The 24,605-nt window shown below is 45.9% G+C and overlaps 1 protein-coding gene across 2 annotated transcripts in view; it reads left to right on the top strand.

The window, feature by feature from the left end:
- LOC143768352 (C-type lectin domain family 2 member A-like) overlaps positions 1–24,136 on the top strand; it is a 51,534-nt gene extending 27,398 nt beyond the window's left edge. For both annotated transcript variants that reach the window (XM_077257037.1, XM_077257036.1), the window contains exon 7: positions 23,609–24,136. In XM_077257037.1, the coding sequence (XP_077113152.1) occupies positions 23,609–23,723 (115 nt within the window). In that variant the 3' untranslated portion in view covers positions 23,724–24,136. The remainder of the gene's footprint in view (positions 1–23,608) is intronic.
- Positions 24,137–24,605: the final 469 nt, after the last annotated feature.

The raw sequence follows: 24,605 nt of genomic DNA, 5'->3' as shown, positions 1-24,605 counted from the left end.
GTGCTGTACATGTTTAACTTTGCAAAGTATAAGAGAAGCTTCATAATTTCTCTCTTTTTTTTATCCATACCGGAAAAACACTGATGACACTGATGGTAAAAATGGAAACATGGATGACACACTGATAGCACACTGATCCAACACTGATGACCCCAGTACTGTCTTTTTTATTTATTTATTTTTATTTATTAACTACTGTCAATTATATTTGATGCAAATTGAAATTCCCCCTTTAATTAAGCAAATCATCCCAAATCGAATTTTGGAAGTTTCGTGGAACTCTACTTACTCTATTTCAGCAAATACAGAGAAAAAGTTATATTTCCCAATATACTTTTTGTACTGACTGCTCATAATTTATACGTTATCTGCTTTGGGTAATTCATTCACCAATTATTTCTGGGGATAAAAATATGTCTTATCCTGAACACACAGGAGCCGCACTAAGTAAAAGACAAAGCACTGATACTAAGAGCTCGCTCACATCAGCGTATAAAAAAAAACTTTGCTCCAATGTTTGTCCTGAAAAGTTGGATGAGTGTCATGTGTATGCCATTCTATATGTCATGCGAGTGCTTTGTGAGTGTGCGATTTTTTTAATTTTATTGTTTTTCTCACCTAGCATCCATTTGACATGCGTATGCAATGCATTTTTATCATCATCTTTTACATACTATAATACTCTATGTAAGTTAAAGCTACATGCAAAACTAATAAAGCAATCATATAAATGTATAGATAGATGATGGAAAGATATTAGACATATAATAGATATTTATTATTGAACTTTATAGACTTGCTTATCCAAATAAATAAATACTGTAAATTAAAAAAAAACAACGTGTTGCCCTCCCCTATTTTATGAAACCAGCTAAAGTAAAGCAGATACAGCAGTGAGCATATATTATCAGGCTGGGAACATTCATTGCTATTGGGCCCTTCCCAGCCTAAAAATACGAGCCCACAGCCACCCTAGTTGTGGTGCATCACATTAGATTCTTGAATTCTGGGGCTTCGCCTGGCTCTTCCCTATTGCCCTGGTGCGGTGGCCATTGGGGTAATGGGGTGATTTCAGCTGTGAACTGTTCAAATTCCCATCTGGCATCAAGCCCTGATATTAGTAAAGGAGAGGTGTCTGCCAGACATCCCCATTACTAATCCGATAATTAAAAAGAAAAAACTCACACAAAAAAAAACTTTATTTGAATAAAGACTCCCCAACAGTTTCCCTGGTTCGCCAATCTATTAAAAATATAAAACCCATGCAGGTCCAACATAGACCAAGGAATCCAACATAGTCCACAAATAGAGACCTGAAAAACATAAAACGAGAGAAATAAAAGTCCAGCGCTTCTCAAGACGTTCCCCGATTCCGTCATATAAAGCCTCTGGAGCCTCTTTCCGGGCTCCATAGGCTGTAGCAGCAGCCACTACTGGCTCACGCTGTGCTCCATGAGACCTGGTGGCTCTAAAGAGTGGTGACCTCAGTAACGATAACATTCATCGGAGCTGCCGGGTGTCACAAAGGTCAGAGTGACTATGGCTGTGAACTTCCTGTACTTGGCTAATGCAACTCCTTGGTTCCTTTGAGATGTGTACGCCATCCAATTTTTACGGATCGTGTGCTATCCGTTTTTTTTCTCTCACTCTTTGACTTGCATTGGCGAATCTTGTCCGATATATGCAGCCATGGGCGCCATGCTGCAATTTGTTTCTTTAGCCCGATAACAGCTGAGAAAACATCCGCAGACAGCACTGACTCAATGAATAATATTGGTGTGAATGCAATCTGATTTTTTTTCTTGCATTTTACTCTTCTGATTTATACACAAGTGTGTGCGAGCCCTAAGAGCTCATTCAGATGAGCATATAATTGATCCGTATGTTGCCTGTGTGCACACCACAGTCCACACAAGTAAAGCACTCTGACCCATTATATCCAGGGTGCAGCGCACAAGGGCAATTTTACATGCATCCCAATGGTTTAATAATACATGTATTGTAAATTCAGCGCTGTCACACATGCACAATGAAGAGGAGCGCACGGAGCCACATATTCATCACTGTAATGAGCGGTACCACGTGACCGCTCACACAGGACAAGCTGCCGGCGCTGAGAGGAGGCATCGCGGGAGCTGGGTGAGTATTTCTCTGCAAGCGGGCGGGCGCACAGGGAGTGGGGAGGGGTGGGACGCGGGAGGTGACCCCAAACTTTATTTTAAACAAAAAAAAACTTGATCTTTCATCCCTTCTCTCCTGCAAGCACTGCTTTCAGCTGAGCAGGACAGAAGGGATGAATGCCAGCTTCAGCACCACACGCTGGGGACAGTGCTTACTGTAGCGCTGTCTCTCCTGCATGGTCCGTGTGGTCCTCAGGCGGCACACGGCTGCCGCACGTGTGCCACACTGATATGCCACGTGAGCACACGGACACACGGACGGATAACTCCGGTACCATTTTCTCTGGTATCGGAATTATCTGGACGTGTGAGACTGGCCTTAAGGGTATGTGCACTCGTAGGAGGGATCTCTGCAAATTTTTTCCGCACCTGTTTTTGTAAATCTGCAGGTAAACCGCACTGTGTTTTACCTGCTCATTTACTGCAGAATAACCATGCTTTTCATGCGGATTCCACCTGTGGTTTTACACCTTCGGATTCCTATTATAGAGCAGGTGTAAACCGCTGCGGAATCCACACAAAGAATTGACATGCTGCTTAATAAACAACGCAGAGTTTCCGCGCATTTTTTTCCACAGCATGTGCAGTGCGGATTTTGTTTTCCATAGGTTTACATGGTACAGTAAACGCAAGGAAAACCGCTGCGGATGCACAGCAAAATCCGCAACGTGTGCACATAGCCTTAGAGATTTGGCTTCTACTAGACGGCAATGATAATAAAATCACATAATACTCATCCTCCTAAGTCCAGCGCTGTTTCTCTGCTGCTCCTCTTGTCTGTTTATTGGCTGCAGTGGTAATTTCACAGCTACAGTGCACGTCACCACTGCAGCCAATCATTATTTAAGACTAGGAACGTGAAGAAGTGTGCACTGCCAGGTATTAACAGAACAGTTCTTATTTAAGTGTATCTGTGAGTCGCCCGCCAGGGCCATGGGGTACTCGGTACCGGGTCCTGCGGTTCACAGGGGGATGTCACAGTGGCTGCGACCCGGTCTGTGGCCCTGGGCGTACATGTAAAAGGGAAAGGTCTTTAATGGGATAAAGTTTATGTTCGTGATGCCACCTGTGGTATTCGGTCAGGGTAACCGACGCTGCTTTAAGGGGTTCGCTGGGGTGATGTTATGGCAGCTAGATGGTATACCTTCTCATAGGTGAAGTGTATCTCCAGGGCTCCCGGTGTGTAGATGGTGGTATGGTGAGAGGTGCAGAGAAGAACGAGGACACAGGATTGCAGTCTCTTTACCTTGTTTACTGTTGGTTTCAGCAGCCACAGTCCAGGGCACTGGATCACAGGGCAAGTAGGGTCCGGCCGGTTTGGACGCAAGTCCAGAGTCCTCTTATCCAGGTGGAAAATAGAAGCCTTCCTTTGCGCTGTAGTGGTGTAGTCCCTTACTGCTAGAAGCTTCACATAAGGTACTCACAGATGTTATCTCTCTCTGCCCCCCAGATAGGATAGGACAAAACCAGTATGACTGGTGACTTGAGCCTGTTTATAGGGTCTCTTAGATAACCCGACTCTGTGGGGAGTCACCTAGTAAATAGGATCAAAAGCTCCCCCTGGTGACCTGGAGTGTGAATGTGTTGCATGTTTGTGGTACCTGGTTACAGTTATCTTTTCTTGCCTCCAAATGTAGCATCACTCTCCCCAGGAGGAAAGCAAGGCTACTGTGATGACCAGGACCCTGGGGCGCCACACTCCCCTCTTCCCCCCTGTTAAATCCAGTACTCCCAGACTGGGAAAAGAAGAACAACAATACATGTTAATGCAAGAAGACATACAATTTTTTTAAAAAAATGCTGTAAAATAAGTGAACAAGTTAATGCAAACTGGTGCTTCCCTTTAGGGGAGGTAAGGACACTTGGACATTGCAAAACATATTTACATTGTGGGCCCATTTTGATAAGAATAAAAAACAATATAACAACTACTAAATGCTAGTACCCTCTAAGGGTATACTAGCTTTTAAGTGCTACATAAACATTTTCTTTATCTTCTAAGTGCAAAAACGTTCGACTAACCCCCACGGGTTTACTGCATCTCGTTCATTTTATTCAAAAGTGAATCTGTTATGGACCTGGTGGTTAGGAGCACCTGAAATGACCTGATAGTCAAACTGCAAAAATAGAGCGAGCTCTGGGAAGTGGGAGCTCTGCTGATCCTATTATCACACACACTAGAATCAGCCGTGGATCGTGCCTGACTCTGCCTAGACGACTCTTCACAGCCTGAGAGGTAACTACCCCTAAAGAGAAATATAGCCTCACCTTGCCTCAGAGAAATTCCCCAAAGGAAAAGGGCAGCCCCCCACATATATTGACTGTGAGTTAAGAGGAAGGCACAAACATAGGAATGAGACAGGTTTCAGCAAAGGAGGCCAGACTGACTAAATAGACAGAAGATAGATAAAGGGATCTTTGCGGTCAGCACAAAAACTACAAAAAGCCACGCAGAGTGAGCAAAAAACCACCGCACCGACTCACGGTGCGGTAGGTGCCACTCTGCAACCCAGAGCTTCCAGCTAGCGAGACAATATCATAATAGCCAGCTGGACAGAACTTAGCAGGTACTCAGAAATATATTCAGCACACAAATGAACAACAAAATGAGCTTAGCAGGGACTTAGCTTCTGTTGCAGTAAACAGGTCATCAGGAGATCCAAGTGAGATCTGAACCAGTACTGATACATTGACAGCTGGCATCAAGTAACGATCTGAGCAGAGTTAAATAGAGGAACCAGCCCAGTACTAAACGATGCAGCTGAGAAAGCCACTTTAAGACCAGCAGCTCCACTTTCAGCCACCAGAGGGAACCCACGGACAGAACTCACAGAAATACCATTCCTGACCACAGGAGGGAGTTCGAGAACAGAGTTCACAACAGTACCCCCCCTTGAGGAGGGGTCACCGAACCCTCACCAGAACCCCCCGGCCGATCAGGATGAGCCAAATGAAAGGCACGAACCAAATTGGCAGCATGAACATCGGAGGCAAGAACCCAGGAATTATCTTCCTGACCATAGCCCTTCCATTTGACCAGATACTGAAGTTTCCGTCTCGAGATACGAGAATCTAAAATCTTCTCCACCACATACTCCAATTCTCCCTCGACCAACACCGGAGCAGGAGGGTCAACGGAAGGAACCATAGGCGCCACATATCTCTGCAACAACGACCTATGGAACACATTCTGGATGGCAAAAGAAGCCGGAAGGTCCAAACGAAATGACACAGGATTAAGGATTTCAGAAATCTTATAAGGCCCAATAAAACGAGGCTTAAACTTAGGAGAAGAAACCTTCATAGGAACAAAACGAGATGACAACCAAACCAGATCCCCAACACGAAGTCGAGGACCAACACGGCGACGGCGGTTAGCAAAACGTTGAGCCTTCTCCTGTGACAATGTCAAATTGTCCACTACATGAGTCCAAATTTGCTGCAACCGGTCCACCACAGAATCCACACCAGGACAGTCCGAAGGCTCAACCTGCCCTGAAGAGAAACGAGGATGGAAACCAGAATTACAATAAAAAGGTGAAACCAAAGTAGCCGAACTGGCCCGATTATTAAGGGCGAACTCAGCCAATGGCATAAAGGTCACCCAATCATCCTGATCAGCAGAAACAAAACATCTCAGATAGGTCTCCAAAGTCTGATTGGTTCGTTCAGTTTGGCCATTTGTCTGAGGATGGAAAGCCGAAGAAAAAGACAAATCAATGCCCATCTTAGCACAAAAGGACCGCCAAAACCTTGAAACAAACTGGGAACCTCTGTCCGACGCAATATTCTCCGGAATGCCATGCAAACGAACCACATGCTGGAAGAACAACGGAACCAAATCAGAGGATGAAGGCAACTTAGGCAAGGGTACCAAATGGACCATCTTAGAGAAGCGATCACAAACTACCCAGATCACCGACATCTTTGAGAGACAGGGAGATCTGAAATAAAATCCATGGAAACATGCGTCCAGGGCCTCTTCGGGACCGGGAAGGGCAAAAGTAACCCACTGGCACGAGAACAGCAGGGCTTCGCCCGAGCACAAGTCCCACAGGACTGCACAAAAGCACGCACATCCAGCGACAAGGAAGGCCACCAAAAGGACCTAGCCACCAAATCTCTGGTACCAAAAATTCCAGGATGACCAGCCAACACCGAACAATGAACCTCCGAGATAACCCTACTAGTCCATCTATCAGGGACAAACAGTCTCTCTGCCGGACAGCGGTCAGGTCTCTCCCCCTGAAACTCCTGTAGAACCCGCCGCAAATCAGGGGAGATGGCAGACAAAATTACCCCCTCTTTGAGAATACCAGCCGGCCCCGAAACTCCCGGAGAATCAGGCACAAAACTCCTTGAAAGGGCATCAGCCTTCACATTCTTAGAACCCGGAAGGTATGAAACCACGAAATCGAAACGGGAGAAAAACAGCGACCATCGAGCCTGTCTAGGGTTCAACCGCTTGGCAGACTCAAGATAAGTCAGATTCTTATGATCCGTCAAGACCACCACGCGATGCTTGGCGCCCTCAAGCCAATGTCGCCACTCCTCAAATGCCCACTTCATGGCCAACAACTCTCGATTGCCCACATCATAATTACGCTCAGCAGGCGAAAACTTTCTAGAAAAGAAAGCACCTGGCTTCATCACAGAGCCATCAGAACTCCTCTGAGACAAAACAGCCCCTGCTCCAATCTCAGAAGCATCAACCTCGACCTGAAAAGGGAGCGAAACATCTGGCTGACACAACACAGGGGCCGAAGAAAAACGACGTTTCAGCTCCTGAAACGCCTCAACGGCCGCAGAGGACCAATTCACCACATCCGCACCTTTCTTGGTCAAATCAGTCAGTGGTTTGACAACACTGGAAAAATTAGCGATAAAGTGACGGTAAAAATTCGCAAAGCCCAGGAATTTCTGAAAGCACTTTACAGATGTAGGCTAAGTCCAATCATAAATGGCCTGGACTTTAACTGGATCCATCTCGATAGTAGAAGGGGAAAAAATGAAGCCCAAAAAGGAAACCTTCTGAACTCCGAAGAGACACTTAGACCCCTTCACAAACAAGGAATTAGCACGAAGGACCTGGAACACCATTCTGACCTGCTTCACATGAGACTCCCAATCATCCGAAAAGACCAGAATATCATCCAAATATACTATCATGAATCTATCCAGATACCTTCGGAAGATGTCATGCATAAAGGACTGGAATACAGATGGCGCATTAGAAAGCCCGAATGGCATCACCAGATACTCAAAATGGCCCTCGGGCGTATTAAACGCGGTTTTCCATTCATCGCCTCGCTTAATACGCACAAGATTATACGCTCCTCGAAGATCTATCTTGGTAAACCAACTAGCCCCCTTAATCCGAGCAAACAAATCAGACAATAGAGGCAAAGGGTACTGAAATTTGACCATGATTTTATTAAGAAGGCGGTAATCTATACAAGGTCTCAGAGAACCATCCTTCTTGGCCACAAAAAAGAACCCTGCTCCTAACAGTGATGACGACGGGTGAATATGCCCTTTCTCCAAGGACTCCTTTATATAGCTCCGCATAGCGGCGTGTTCTGGCACAGATAAATTGAAAAGTCGGCCTTTAGGAAACTTACTACCAGGAATCAAATTAATAGCACAATCACAATCCTTATGAGGAGGCAGGGCACTGGACTTGGGCTCATCAAATACATCCTGGTAATCCGACAAAAACTCAGGTACTTCAGAAGGAGTGGAAGAAGAAATTGACAACGCAGGAACATCACCATGGGCCCCTTGACAACCCCAACTGGACACAGACATTGATTTCCAGTCCAATACTGGATTATGGACCTGTAGCCATGGCAAACCCAACACAACCACATCATGCAAATTATGCAACACCAAAAAGCGAATATCTTCCCGATGTGCAGGAGCCATGCACATGGTCAACTGGGTCCAGTACTGAGGCTTATTCTTGGCCAAAGGCGTAGCATCAATTCCCCTTAATGGAATAGGATGCTGCAAGGGCTCCAAGAAAAAACCACAGCGCCTGGCATACTCTAAGTCCATCAAATTCAGGGCTGCGCCTGAATCCACAAACGCCATAACAGAGTAGGATGACAAAGAGCAAATCAAAGTAACGGACAAAAGAAATTTAGGCTGTATAGTACCAATGGTGACAGACCTAGCGGACCGCTTAGTGCGCTTAGGACAATCAGAGATAGCATGAGTGGAGTCACCACAGTAAAAACACAGCCCATTCTGACGTCTGTGTTCTTGCTGTTCAGCTCTGGTCAAAGTCCAATCACATTGCATAGGCTCAGGCCTCTGCTCAGAGGACACCGCCATATGGTGCACAACTTTCCGCTCCCGCAAACGACGATCGATCTGAATAGCCAAGGACATTGATTCATTCAGACCAGCAGGCTTGGGGAACCCCACCATAACATCCTTAAGGCCCTCAGAAAGACCCTTTCTGAAAATTGCTGCCAGGGCACACTCATTCCATTGAGTAAGCACAGACCACTTTCTAAACTTCTGACATTACATTTCAGCATCATCCTGACCCTGACATAGAGCCAGCAAGATTTTCTCTGCTTGATCCACAGAATTTGGTTCGTCATAGAGCAATCCAAGCGCCAGAAAAAACACATCTACATTAAGCAATGCAGGATTGTTATGATCCTTAGTGGCTGAGGATCACAGAACGGACTAGCTAAGTACTGAACATAGAACGAGCTCTAGGGAGGTGGTAACTGGAATGACCGCAAACCTGATCCTAACCAAACACACTAAAGGTAGCCGGTGAACGTGCCTAAATTCCTGGACGTCTCGACGCAGCCTGAGGAACTAGCTACCCCTAGAGAGAAAGTAAGACCTCACTTGCCTCAGAGAAATAACCCCAAAGATATAGGAAGCCCCCAACAAATAATAACGGTGAGGTAAGGGGAAAATACAAGCGTAGAAATGAAAACAGATTTAGCAAATGAGGCCCGCTAATACTAGATAGCAGAAGACAGATAGGAAACTGTGCGGTCAGTAGAAAACCCTACAAAATATCCACGCTGAGAATTCAAGAACCCCCACACCAACTAACGGTGTGAGGGGAGAAACTCAGCCCCCTAGAGCTACCAGCAAGCAAGGAAATCACATATTAGCAAGCTGGACAAGGAACAAAAATAAACCAAGAAACATATGAACACTGATGATCAAAAAATGAACAAACAGAAACTTAGCTTCTCTTGGAGAGACTGATAACGAAGGTAGTCAGAAGGAATCAGAATAGCACTGAATACATTGACAGCAGGCAACAACTGAAAGTCCAGGTGAGCTAAATAGGAAACCAACTAAGAGATAACGAGACAGTTGATCCCAGCCACAGACCTGCAGAAAGACACAAAGAGCCACCAGAGGGAGCCCAAAGACCGCACTCACACAGTACCACTTGTGACCACAAGAGGGAGCCCAGAAATAGTTCACAACAGTACCCCCCCCCTTGAGGAGGGGTCACCGAACCCTCATCAAAACCCCCAGGGCGATCAGGATGAGCCACATGGAAGGCACAAACCAAATCGGCCGCATGAACATCAGAGGCGACAACCCAGGAATTATCCTCCTGACCATAGCCCTTCCACTTAACCAAATACTGCAGCCTCCGTCTAGAAATACGAGAATCCAAGATCTTCTCCACCACGTACTCCAATTCGCCCTCAACCAGCACCGGAGCAGGAGGCTCAACAGAAGGAACCACAGGCACCACATACCTCCGCAACAAAGAAAAAAATGGAACACATTATGAATGGCAAACGACGCTGGGAGGTCCAAACGAAATGACACCGGGTTAAGGATTTCCAAAATCTTATAAGGACCGATGAAGCGAGGCTTGAATTTAGGAGAGGAGACCTTCATAGGAACATACCGAGAAGACAGCCATACCAAATCCCCAACACGAAGTCAGGGACCCACACCGCGACGGCGGTTGGCAAAGCGCTGAGCCTTCTCCTGTGACAACTTCAAATTGTCCAACACATGGTTCCAAATCTGCTGCAACCTATCCACAACAGAATCCACCCCAGGACAGTCAGAAGGCTCAACCTGACCCGAGGAAAAACGAGGATGAAAACCAGAATTGCAGAAAAAAGGCGAAACCAAAGTAGCAGAACTAGCCCGATTATTAAGGGCAAACTTGGCCAATGGCAAAAAAGTCACCCAATCATCCTGATCAGCAGAAACAAAACATCTTAAATAAGTTTCCAAGGTCTGATTAGTTCGCTCGGTTTGGCCATTCGTCTGAGGATGGAAGGCTGACGAAAAAGACAAATCAATGCCCATCTTAGCACAAAAGATCCGCCAAAATCTGGACACAAACTGGGATCCTCTGTCAGACACAATATTCTCAGGGATGCCATGCAAGCGAACCACATTCTGAAAAAATAGAGAAACCAAATCGGAGGAGGAAGGCAACTTAGGCAAGGGCACCAAATGGACCATTTTGGAAAAACGATCACACACCACCCAGATGACAGACATTCTCTGAGAGACTGGAAGATCCGAAATAAAATCCATGGAAATGTGCGTCCAAGGCCTCTTCGGGACAGGCAAAGGCAAAAGCAAACCGCTGGCACGAGAACAGCAAGGCTTAGCCCGAGCACAATTCCCACAGGACTGCACAAAGGAACGCACATCCCGCGACAAGGAAGGCCACCAGAAGGACCTAGCCACCAAATCTCTGGTACCAAAAATCCCAGGATGACCTGCCAACACTGAAGAATGAACCTTGGAAATAACTCTGCTGGTCCATCTATCTGGGACAAACAGTCTCTCTGGTGGGCAACGGTCAGGTCTATCCGCCTGAAATTTCTGCAGCACTCGTCGCAAATCTGGGGAAATGGCAGACAAAATCACTCCCTCTCTGAGGATACCAGCCGGCTCTGAAACTCCCGGAGAGTCAGGCACAAAACTCCTAGTAAGAGCATCAGCCTTCACGTTCTTTGAACCAGGCAGGTACGAGACCACAAAATCGAAACGGGAGAAAAACAACGACCAACGAGCCTGTCTAGGATTCAGCCGTTTGGCAGACTCGAGATAAATCAGATTTTTGTGATCAGTCAAGACCACCACACGATGCTTAGCTCCCTCGAGCCAATGTCGCCACTCCTCAAATGCCCACTTCATAGCCAACAACTCCCGATTACCAACATCATAATTCCGCTCGGCAGGCGAAAACGTTCTTGAAAAGAAAGCACAAGGCTTCATCACAGAGCAATCAGAGCTTCTCTGCGACAAAACAGCCCCTGCTCCAATCTCAGAAGCATCAACCTCGACCTGAAAAGGAAGAGAGATATCAGGCTGACATAAAACTGGAGCTGAAGAAAACCGGCGCTTCAGCTCCCGAAAGGCTTCCACGGCCGCAGGAGAACAATTAGTCACATCAGAACCCTTCTTGGTCAAATCCGTCAAGGGCTTAACCACGCCCGAAAAATTAGCGATGAAGCGACTTTAAAAATTAGCAAAACCCAAACTTCTGAAGACTCTTAACAGATGTAGGCTGAGTCCAGTCATGAATAGCCTGGACCTTGACTGGGTCCATATCAACAGTAGAAGGAGAAAAAATAAAACCCAAAAAGGAAACCTTCTGTACTCCGAAGAGACATTTTGAGCCCTTCACAAATAAGGCATTAGCACGCAGGACCTGAAATACCATCCTGACCTGCTTCACATGGGACTCCCAATCCTCAGAAAAGACCAAAATGTCATCCAGATACACAATCATAAATTTATCCAGATACTCTCGGAAGATGTCATGCATGAAGGACTGAAACACAGAAGGAGCATTAGAGAGTCCAAAAGGCATCACCAAGTACTCAAAATGGCCTTCGGGTGTATTAAATGCTGTTTTCCATTCATCCCCCTGCTTAATACGCACAAGGTTATACGCACCACGAAGATCTATCTTGGTGAACCAACTGGACCCCTTAATCCGAGCAAACAGATCAGATAATAATGGCAAAGGATACTGAAATTTGACCGTGATTTTATTTAGAAGACGATAATCTATACAAGGTCTCAGAGAACCATCCTTCTTGGCCACAAAAAAGAATCCTGCACCAAGAGGGGAGGAGGACGGGCGAATATTTCCCTTCTCCAAAGACTCCTTTATATAACTCCGCATCGCGGCATGTTCAGGTACAGACAAATTAAAAAGTCGTCCCTTAGGGAACTTACTACCAGGAATCAAATTTATAGCACAATCACAATCCCTATGAGGAGGCAGGGCACCGGATCTGGGCTCATCAAATACATCCTGGTAGTCCGACAAAAACTCGGGGACCTCAGAAGGAGTGGAAGAAGCAATTGACACCAAAGGAGCATCGCCATGAATCCCCTGGCAACCCCAACTTGACACAGACATAGCTTTCCAATCCAGAACTGGATTATGGTCCTGCAGCCATGGCAGACCCAAAACGACAACATCATGCAAATTATGCAGCACAAGAAAGCGAATCACCTCCTGATGTACAGGAGTCATGCACATGGTCACTTGAGTCCAATACTGAGGCTTATTCTCAGCCAATGGCGTAGCATCAATTCCCCCTCAGTGGAATAGGGAATTCCAACTGCTCCAGGACCAAACCACAGCGCCTGGCAAACGACAAATCCATCAGATTCAGGGCAGCACCTGAATCCACAAAAGCCATAACCGAGTAGGATGACAAAGAACAAATTAAAGTAACAGACAAAATGAATTTAGGCTGTATAGTACCAACGGTGACAGATGTAGCGATTTTTTTTAAGCGCTTAGAGCATGCTGAGAAAACATGAGTAGAATCACCACAGTAAAAGCATAACCCATTTTGACGTCTATGACTTTGCCGCTCCATTCTGGTCAGAATTCTATCACATTGCATAGACTCAGGTCTCTGTTCCGAAAACACCGCCAGATGGTGCGCAGATTTGCGCTCCCGCAAACGCCGATCAATCTGAATGGCCAAAGCCATTGAGTCATTCAGACTTGCAGGCGTAGGGAACCCCACCATAACATTCTTAATGGCTTCAGAAAGACCTTCTCTGAAATTTGCAGCCAGGGCACACTCATTCCATTGAGTAAGCACCGACCACTTCCTAAATCTTTGACAATACACCTCTGCTTCATCCTGACCCTGAAAGAGGGCCAGCAAAGCCTTTTCTGCCTGATTCTCAAGATTAGGTTCCTCACAAAGCAGTCCAAGCGCCAGAAAAAACGCATCCACATTCAGCAATGCAGGATCTCCTGGCGCCAGAGAGAAAGCCCAATCTTGAGGGTCGCCACGTAACAAGGAGATAACAATTTTAACTTGCTGAGCGGAATCACCAGAGGAACGAGGTCTCAAAGAAAGAAATAATTTACAATTATTCTTAAAATTCAGAAACCTAGATCTATCTCCAGAAAACAACTCAGGAATAGGTATTTTTGGCTCTGACATAGGACTATGAACAACAAAATCCTGAATGCTTTGCACCCTTGCAGCAAGACGATCCACACCAGAAGTCAGACTCTGAATATCCATGTCTGCAGCTGAGCTCAAAGCCACCCAGAGATTAAGGGGATGAGAGAAGCTGGACAGACTGCAGCAAAGGGAGAGGAAAAAAAAATAAATTGTACTCAGGACTTCTCTTATCCCAATTCTGCGATGCATTAAACACGTTTTGGGCCTGCTGTACTGTTATGATCCTTAGTGGCTGAGGATCACAGAACAGACTAGCTAAGTACTGAACATAGAACGAGCTCTAGGGAGGTGGTAACTGGACTGACCGCAAACCTGATCCTAACCAAACACACTAAAGGTAGCCGGTGAACGTGCCTAAATTCCTGGACGTCTCGACGCAGCCTGAGGAACTAGCTACCCCTAGAGAGAAAGTAAGACCTCACTTGCCTCAGAGAAATAACCCCAAAGATATAGGAAGCCCCCAACAAATAATAACGGTGAGGTAAGGGGAAAATACAAACGTAGAAATGAAAACAGATTTAGCAAATGAGGCCCGCTAATACTAGATAGCAGAAGACAGATAGGAAACTGTGCGGTCAGTAGAAAACCCTACAAAATATCCACGCTGAGAATTCAAGAACCCCCACACCAACTAACGGTGTGAGGGGAGAAACTCAGCCCCCTAGAGCTACCAGCAAGCAAGGAAATCACATATTAGCAAGCTGGACAAAGAACAAAAATAAACCAAGAAACATATGAACACTGATGATCAAAAAATGAACAAACAGAAACTTAGCTTCTCTTGGAGAGACTGATAACCAAGGTAGTCAGAAGGAATCAGAATAGCACTGAATACATCGACAGCAGGCAACAACTGAAAGTCCAGGTGAGCTAAATAGGAAACCAACTAAGAGATAACGAGACAGCTGATCCCAGCCACAGACCTGCAGAAAGACACAAAGAGCCACCAGAGGGAGCCCAAAGACCGCACTCACACAGTACCACTTGTGACCACAAGAGGGAGCCCAGAAATAGAGTTCACAACACAGGATCTCCTGGCGCAAGGGAAAATGCCCAGTCTTGAGGGTCATCACGCAACAAGGAAATAATGATTTTTACTTGCTGACTAGGGTCACCAGAGGAGCGAGGTTTCAGAGCAAGAAACAGTTTACAATTATTCTTGAAATTCAGAAACTTAGATCTATCCCCGGAAAACAAATCAGGAATTGGGATTTTAGGCTCCAACATAGGATTCTGAACTACATAATCCTGAATGCTTTGTACTCTTGCAGTGAGATGATCTACACAAGAGGACAGACCTTGAATGTCCATATCTACACCTGAGTCCTGAACCATCCAGAGTTTTAGGGGAAAAGAAAGGCAAAACACACTGCAGAAAAAAAAATGGTCTCAGAACTTCTCTTATCCCTCTATTGAGATGCATTAACACTTTCTGGCCAGCTGTACTGTTATGGACCTGGTGTTTAGGAGCACCTGAAATGACCTGATAGTCAAACTGCAAAAATAGAGCGAGCTCTGGGAAGTGGGAGCTCTGCTGACCGCAACCCTGATCCTATTATCTGTTGTGAACTATTTTTGGGCTCCCTCTAGTGGTCACAAGCGGTACTGTGTAGTGTTGTCTTTCTGCTGGTTGGCAGCATCAGCTGGTTCGTTATTCTTGGTTGGTTTCCTATTTAGCTCACCTGGATACTCAGTTCCTTGCCTGCTATCAATGTATTCAGTGCTCTTCAGATTCCTTGTGTCTACCTTGCTCCCAGTCTCTCCAAGACAAGCTAAGTTTTTGTTTGATCATTTTTTGATTATCAGCGTTCATTATATTTTTAGTCCAGCTCGCTAAAATGTGATTTCCTCGCTTGCTGGTTGCTCTAGGGGACTGAGTTTCTCCCCCCACACCGTTAGTTGGTGTGGGGGTTCTTGAAATCTCAGAGTGGATATTTTGTAAGGGTTTTTTACTGACCGCATAGATTACTTTTTCTATTTTCTGCTATCTAGTATTAGTGGGCCTCATTTGCTGAATCTGCTTTCACCCCTGTGTATGTGCCTTCCTCTTACCTCACCGTTATTATTTGTTGGGGGCTTCTATATCTTTGGGGATTATTTCTCTGGAGGCAAGAGAGGTCTTTCTTTCTCTCTAGGGGTAGTTAGTTCCCCAGGCTGGCTCGAGACGTCTAGGATTTTTAGGCACGTTCACCGGCTACTTCTAGTGTGTTTGGATAGGTTCAGATTTGCGGTCAGTCCAGTTTGCCACCTCCCTAGAGCTTGTCCTATCTTTGTTACTTAGCTGGAGTATTTGTGATCCTCAACCACTAAGGATCATAACAGTATAGCAGGCCTAAAAGTGTTTAATGCATCGCAGAAGTGGGATAAAAAGAAGACCTGAGTACATTTTTTTTTTTTGTTGTTTCCTCCCGCTTTTCCTTTGCTGCAGTCTGTCTAGCTTCTTTCATCCCCTTGAACTCTGGGTGGTTTTGAGCTCAGCTGCAGACATGAATGTTCAGACTCTGACTTCTAGTGTGGATCATCTTACTGCACGGGTGCAAAGTATTCAGGATTTTGTTATTCATAGCCCTATGTCAGAACCAAAGATACCCATTCCTGAGTTGTTTTCTGGAGATAGATCTAGGTTTCAAAATTTTAAGAATAATTGTAAGTTATTTCTATCTCTGAGAACTCGTTCCTCTGGTGATTCCACTCAGCAAGTTAAAATTGTTATCTCCTTGTTGCGTGGCGACCCTCAAGATTGGGCTTTCTCTCTGGCGCCAGGAGATCCTGCATTGCTTAATGTAGATGCATTTTTTCTGGCTCTTGGACTGCTTTATGAGGAGCCTAATCTTGAGAATCAGGCAGAAAAAGCGTTGCTGGCTATCTCTCAAGGTCAGGATGAAGCAGAGGTGTATTGTCAAAAATTTCGGAAATGGTCGGTGCTTACTCAATGGAATGTGTGTGCCCTGGCTGCAAATTTCAGAGAAGGTCTTTCTGAGGCCATTAAGAATGTTATGGTGGGGTTTCCCACCCCTACAAGTCTGAGTGATTCTATGGCTTTAGCCATTCAGGTTGATCGGCGTTTGCGGGAGCGCAAATCTGCTCATCCTTTGGTGGTATTTTCTGAACAGAGACCTGAGTCTATGCAATGTGACCGAACTCTGACCAGAATTGAGCGACAAAGTCATAGACGTCAAAATGGGTTGTGCTTTTACTGTGGTGATTCTACTCATGTTATCTCAGCATGCTCTAAACGCTTAAAAAAAATCGCTAAACCTGTCACCATTGGTACTATACAGCCTAAATTTATTTTGTCTGTTACTTTGATTTGTTCTTTGTCGTCCTACCCGGTTATGGCTTTTGTGGATTCGGGTGCTGCCCTGAATCTGATGGATTCGTCGTTTGCCAGGCGCTGTGGTTTTGTCCTGGAGCCTTTGGAATTTCCTATTCCTCTGAGGGGAATTGATGCTACGCCATTGGCTGAGAATAAGCCTCAGTATTGGACGCAAATGACCATGTGCATGACTCCCGTACATCAGGAGGTGATTCGCTTTCTTGTTCTGCATAATTTGCATGATGTTGTCGTTTTGGGTCTGCCATGGCTGCAAGCTCATAATCCAGTTTTGGATTGGAAAGCTATGTCTGTGTCAAGTTGGGGTTGTCAGGGAATTCATGGCGATACTCCGTTGGTGTCTATTGCTTCTTCCACTCCTTTTGAGGTCCCTGAGTTTTTGTCTGACTACCAGGATGTATTTGATGAGCCCAGGTCCAGTGCCCTGCCCCCTCATAGGGATTGTGACTGTGCTATAAATTTAATTCCTGGTAGTAAATTCCCTAAGGGACGACTTTTTAATTTGTCTATACCAGAGCATGCCGCGATGCGGAATTATATAAAGGAGTCTTTGGAGAAGGGACATATTCGCCCATCCTCTTCCCCTCTTGGTGCAGGATTTTTTTTTGTGGCCAAGAAGGATGGTTCTTTGAGACCTTGTATAGATTATCGTCTTCTGAATAAAATCACAGTCAAATTTCAGTATCCTTTGCCACTATTGTCTGATTTGTTTGTTCGGATTAAGGGTGCCAGTTGGTTCACCAAGATAGATCTCCGTGGTGCATATAACCTTGTACGCATTAAGCAGGGAGATGAATGGAAAACAGCATTTAATACGCCCGAAGGCCATTTTGAGTACTTGGTGATGCCTTTTGGACTCTCTAATGCTCCTTCTGTGTTTCAGTCCTTCATTCATGACATCTTCCGAGAATATCTGGATAAATTTATGATTGTTTATCTGGATGACATTTTGGTCTTTTCTGATGATTGGGAGTCCCATGTGAAGCAGGTCAGGATGGTGTTTCAGGTCCTGCGTGCTAATGCTTTATTTGTGAAGGGCTCAAAATGCCTCTTCGGAGTACAGAAGGTCTCCTTTTTGGGTTTTATTTTTTCTCCTTCTACTGTGGAGATGGACCCAGTCAAGGTCCAGGCTATTCATGACTGGACTCAGCCCACATCTGTTAAGAGTCTTCAGAAGTTCTTGGGTTTTGCTAATTTTTACCGTCGTTTCATCGCTAATTTTTCTAGCGTGGTTAAACCTTTGACGGATTTGACCAAGAAGGGTTCTGATGTGACTAATTGGTCTCCTGCGGCCGTGGACGCCTTTCGGGAGCTGAAGCACCGGTTTTCTTCAGCTCCAGTCTTATGTCAGCCAGATGTCTCTCTCCCCTTCCAGGTCAAGGTTGATGCTTCTGAGATTGGAGCAGGGGCTGTTTTGTCGCAGAGAAGCTCTGATGGCTCTGTGATGAAGCCATGTGCTTTCTTTTCAAGAAAATTTTCACCTGCCGAGCGGAATTATGATGTTGGTAATCGGGAGTTGTTGGCTATGAAGTGGGCATTTGAGGAGTGGCGACATTGGCTCGAGGGAGCTAAGCATCGTGTGGTGGTCTTGACTGATCACAAAAATCAGATTTACCTTGAATCTGCCAAGTGCCTGAATCCTAGACAGGCTCGTTGATCGTTGTTTTTCTCCCGTTTCAACTTCATGGTCTCATACCTGCCTGGTTCGAAGAACGTGAAAGCTGATGCACTTTCTAGGAGTTTTGTGCCTGAATCTCCGGGAGTTTCTGAGCCGGCTGGTATTCTTAGAGAGGGAGTGATTTTGTCTGCCATTTCCCCAGATTTGCGACGAGTGCTGCAGAAATTTCAGGCGGATAGACCTGACCGTTGTCCACCAGAGAGACTGTTAAGAGGAAGGCACAAACATAGGAATGAGACAGGTTTCAGCAAAGGAGGCCAGACTGACTAAATAGACAGAAGATAGATAAAGGGATCTTTGCGGTCAGCACAAAAACTACAAAAAGCCACGCAGAGTGAGCAAAAAACCACCGCACCGACTCATGGTGAGGTAGGTGCCACTCTGCAACCCAGAGCTTCCAGCTAGCGAGACAATATCATAATAGCCAGCTGGACAGAACTTAGCAGGTACTCAGAAATATATTCAGCACACAAATGAACAACAAAATGAGCTTAGCAGGGACTTAGCTTCTGTTGCAGTAAAGAGGTCATCAGGAGATCCAAGTGAGATCTGAACCAGTACTGATACATTGACAGCTGGCATCAAGTAACGATCTGAGCAGAGTTAAATAGAGGAACCAGCCCAGTACTAAACGATGCAGCTGAGAAAGCCACTTTAAGACCAGCAGCTCCACTTTCAGCCACCAGAGGGAACCCACGGACAGAACTCACAGAAATACCATTCCTGACCACAGGAGGGAGTTCGAGAACAGAGTTCACAACATGAATCATCATGAGTTATCTTCATAGCTATCTGTCTAAATTCAAGTCTCAATTTTATTTTTATTTACTATATTAACTCTTTAATATATTAACTTTCTAGCGGGCAACATACAATTCTAATTAGCAAAGTGCAACAAGTCAACTTTCAAGTCTTTCAATGAGGTAGTGCAATTAATACGCGAATCAATCATTAACTTTAGAACAGCAACAACGATGCGAGGCACCCATCATTAACCCCCAATGTTGGGTTTGGGCGGGCTACAAGGCATGTATCCAGACCTGGAATCCTGCTGTGCCAAACGGGTTTTTCTTCAGTTCTCTGGAAAACAAAGCAACTTTTACGGAAATGTTAGAAGCAGTCTTTCTTTGTAAAACCAGTAGGAAGCACCTTTTAAGAAGGTGCAAACTATTTACAATGAACAGTTTTTGATCATGCACAGTTCATAATTCACAGTTCTTTAGTCAGGAAGGGCAACTAGTGTAAAACATAGGATCCCTTTAAACGCGGGACCCCTTTAAGTGTAAACTTAACTTATTTACAGTTATTTTTAGATTTGCTTTGCTGTAGTATAGCAGTTGCCAAGGCACCAATCTGCATCGAACACTTGATTCAGATTGGTATCTGAATTCACATCTGGTGCCAGATCAACATCATGGGTTTGTCCCTCATGCATGGTCAAGTCATTAGCTGCTATCAAAGTTTGCGTGGCTTGAGTACATATGTCAGCTAGTGCAGTTGCCATGGCAGTTGTCTCAGTGGCGCTGATTATGCACACGGTGGTACTGGTAAGGGTCTGAGGGGTTGTTGGCTGTGCAGCTGAGGTAGTACAGGTGGTAGTTTCTTTGGCGCTAGGTGATACTGCTGTGGGTACGCATCTCCTAACGTTCATGGCGTACCAGCCTTTTTCACTCCAGTGATGGGTGTAGGTCACATGATCCCCTCGGCACAGATCCCGGTCAGGATGTCCCTCCCGGAGTTGAGATTCCACGTCACAACGGGTGACATAGACCTCTGCCAGCAGTCCCGATTCCTTAATGAAACCCCAACCCCTTTTTGGGTGGAAGATCACTACTATCCCCCTTTTTGCTGGGCTCTTGTTACATCGTTTAGTTTTATGGGCCTGTGCTTTGTGTTGGGCCTCACTCCCTTTTTTCTCCTTCCATTTTAGCACCAGACATTGGTTATATTCCTACCAGGTGAGGGCTTCAATATGGGACCCTTCTGGTTGGGCCTCCCCAGGGGACCCGATTGGTTCTGCTTTCGGATTGTCCCATTGGAAAACCACCCTCACGGGGCTCACCTCCAGCGGCATGCCTATGGGTGTTGGAAGTGGGCCCGTCAATGTCTTGTCGGTGGTGGTAATAGTCGCTGGAGCAGGGCCTTGATCTGGGGCAGGAGCTGTCGCTGGAGCGGGGTCAGTGACTAAGGAAAGAGCGGTCGCTGGAGCGGGATCGGTCACCGGGAGATGGTAGCTTTCTGTACCTGCATCTGATGTGGTTCCACCAATGCCAGTCTGCTCTGCTGATGAGGCTGCTGGAGTCTGCTGCTGCACGGACTGCGACTCCTCCGGTGCATTCTTCCTGCACAGGTCCAACTTCCATTTCTTCACTGCGGTCAGCTCTGTGTCCAGAAGTTGGCGGCTCAGCTCCTCCACCTGCGGTTCCAGGAAGTCCGGAACCTCCAGCAGCGGTGAGCTCGGGTCCTCCTCCGGTGGCTTGGGATGGTCTCGGGTCGCTTCACCGTCTTTTGGGTACCCGCTGGTCGCAATCTCTTCTTCCGGATCTGCGGCCACACACGCATGCTGCTCCTCCATGTCTTGGGGGCGAGCCCCTTCTCCTTGTTCCTGCCATTGCAGATCAGGAGGCGGACTTCCTTGGCTGATAGGCACATCCTCATCGTGTAATAGCATTCGTAGGGGGCGTTCATCACTGTTCGTGCCACTCCGATAATCTCCTCCCATGATGGCACCCCCTTCTTCTCCGGGGCTCCTCGTGGCGCTGTAATGGCGGTGGTTTTGGCGGTATTTTACGATACACAGTCTCTCAGCACAAAACAGTTAGGCACAGTTTTTTAGGTGCACTTGACCCGATTTTCAGGGTCAGTCTATCCTGTTCGTGACGCCAAGAATGAGTCACCAGGGCCATGGGGTACACTGTACCGGGTCCTGCGGTTCACAGGGGGATGTCACGGTGGCTGTGACCCGGTCCATGGCCCTGGGCATACATGTAAAAGGGAAAGGTCTTTAAAGGGATAAAATTTATGTTCGTGACGCCACCTGTGGTATTCGGTCAGGGTGACCGACGCTGCTTTAAAGGGTCCGCTGGGGTGATGTTATGGCAGCTAGATGGTATATCTTCCCACATGTGAAGTATATCCCCAGGGCTCCCGGTGTGTAGATGATGGTATGGTGAGAGGTGCAGAGAAGAACGAGGACACAGGATTGCAGCCTCTTTACCTTGTTTACTGTTGGTTTCAGCAGCCACAGTCCAGGGCACTGGATCACAGGCAAGTAGGGTCCGGCCGGTTTGGAAGCAAGTCCAGAGTCCCCTTATCCAGGTGGAAAATAGAAGCCTTCCTTTGCGCTGTAGTGGTGTAGTCCCTTACTGCTAGAAGCTTCACATAAGGTCCTCACAGATGTTATCTCTCTCTCTGTCCCCCGTATAGGACAAAACCGGTATAACTGGTGACTTGAGCCTGTTTATAGGGTCTCTTGGATATCCCGGCTCTGTGGGGTGTCATCGTGCCTCCTGGGTGTGGGTAAGGACAGGTAACGTGCAATTAGCTGTCATGCCGGTCTCTGATGTAAGGCGTGGAGGTCCTTACAACCTCGGTGTTCTGGCTACCGGTGTTCTGCGCCTCAGAAGGAGGCAGCCTGCTCGGGGCTGGTCCCCTTCTGGTATCCTCTCCTGTGCTTCCTCCCCTGTACGCTCACTGCAATCAATTCTGCTTTCTAAATGTCTCTTTCCGGGAGCTGCAGTTCTGTGGCATGCACAGCTCCGTGAACCCTCTGTCCTCCTCAGACTGATGTCTGGAACTCACTCTGGAGCTCTGCCAGGAACTAACTAACTCTCCCTACAGACTACCAGTTATATATATGTATGGCGAGTCAACCTAGTAAATAGGATCAAAAGCTCCCCCTGGTGGCCTGGAGTGTGAATGTGTTGCATCTTTTTGGTACCTGGTTACAGTTATCCTTTCTTGCCTCCAAACGTAGCATCACTCTCCCCGGGAGGAAAGCAAGGCTACCGTGACGACCAGGACCCTGGGGCGCCACATTTGCGGTACCTGGCACCGATCACTACGCATTGAATGGAAAAGGCAGCTCAGCTGCAAACAATGTGTTTACATACGGTGGCTGACAGAGGTTCTAACAGCTGATGGTTCTTTTACTGTCCATTAATTAAATTCAGGTTTTATGATGACAGCAGTGCTGGATTTATCTATTTTAATATTTGAGTCATCCCTGGACCTGATGAGAGTCACGCTGTCAGGCTGTTAAGCTTAATTTCCGGAGCACAACACTGAGGATTCAGGTGTGCAGCAGCTACAGCTCTGATACTGTAAGGCTATGTGCCTACAATCAGGAAATAGCAGCATTTTGGATGCAGTGTATTGTCGCTGCGTTCTAATAACGCAGGTAATTTCACATGTGCTCAGTGAATCATGCAGATTTACTGCATCAAATGAATGACTATGGTTGAAAGTACGTAGGTAGCGTCTCTGCTGCAGATAATTGACAATTGCTTCGACTCATAAACCCGTACCACGAGTTAGTTTACGCAGCATCAGATAGAAGCACAGCGGGCCTGAGAATTCTATAAATCCCATCCACTGGGCTTGTAACGTACAACACAGCGTTTGGGACACAGCGCAGGTGAGCTGCATTCAAAACGTGGGCACATACCCTTACAAGCCATGCACCTGTGTGATCTTAAAGAGTCTAAAACAGATTCTTTTGTTAGATTAAATGACAGCAAGCAGAGATCTTGAAAGCACGTGTAATTGATACAGAAAGTATATTGTATAATAGGTATTACATTCTCAGAATCTTATACTATGTGTTAATAGCAAAATTGTTACACAGTGAGCAGTAACATATCAAACGCAAATGCAAAGTTGATGATGTGGTTATGGGATAAAACCATGCTGAGCTGATATTTCTCTCTCCTGTTTTTTCCAGATTCAAGATCAGAAGAAAATTACAAGAAAACACTGAACATGTCTATCTCAATTCTGGAATTGTGGGGAGTGATGGAGGAAATTTTCGTTTCAAATGGATATGTAACAAGGAATAAGGGAGTTGTAGCGTCAAAATATTCTGATGATGCCTCTCTTTCATGATTTGTTGACTTTAAATAACACTTTTTTAACCTCTTATTAACCAAGCCAATTTGAAGTTAATGACAAATTTTACAATTCTGACCACTGTCACGTTATGAGGTTATAACTCTGGAACGCTTCAATGGATCCCACAGATTCTGAGATTGTTTTTTCATGACATATTGTACTTTGTGATAGTGGAAACATTTATTTGCTATGACTTGCATTTATTTGTGAAAAAAATAGAAATTTGGCAAAAATTTTGAAAATGTTGCAATTTTCAAAATTTTTAATTTTTGTGCACTTAAATTACAGAGACATGTCACACAAAAATAGTTAATAGATAATATTTTCCACATGTCTACTTTGCATCAGCACTAGTGTTGAGCATTCCGATACCGCAAGTATCGGGTATCGGCCGATATTTGCTGTATCGGAATTCCGATACCGAGTTCCGATATTTTTGTGATATCGGAAATCGGAATCGGAAGTTCCCAGTGTATGGTTCCCAGGGTCTGGAGGAGAGGAGACTCTCCTTCAGGCCCTGGGATCCATATTCATGTAAAAAATAAAGAATTAAAATAAAAAATATGGATATACTCACCCGTCCGGCGGCCCCTGGACCTTACCGAGGTAACCGTCAGCCTCCGTTCCTAAGAATGCAGTGAGTTTAGGACCTGCAATGACGTTGCGGCTTGTGATTGGTCGCGTGAGCGGTCACATGAGCAGTCACGCGACCAATCACAAGCCGCGACGTCATTGAAGGTCCTTCACTCCTCATTCTTAGGAACGGAGGCTGCCGGTTACATCGGTAAGGTCCAGGGGCCGCTGGAGGGGTGAGTATATCCATATTTTTT

Source organism: Ranitomeya variabilis, chromosome 4 (genome assembly GCF_051348905.1).
Source record: "Ranitomeya variabilis isolate aRanVar5 chromosome 4, aRanVar5.hap1, whole genome shotgun sequence".
Lineage (NCBI taxonomy): Eukaryota > Metazoa > Chordata > Amphibia > Anura > Dendrobatidae > Ranitomeya > Ranitomeya variabilis.
Note: the sequence above shows the minus strand (reverse complement) of the source record. Positions and strands in the feature narration are given on the sequence as shown.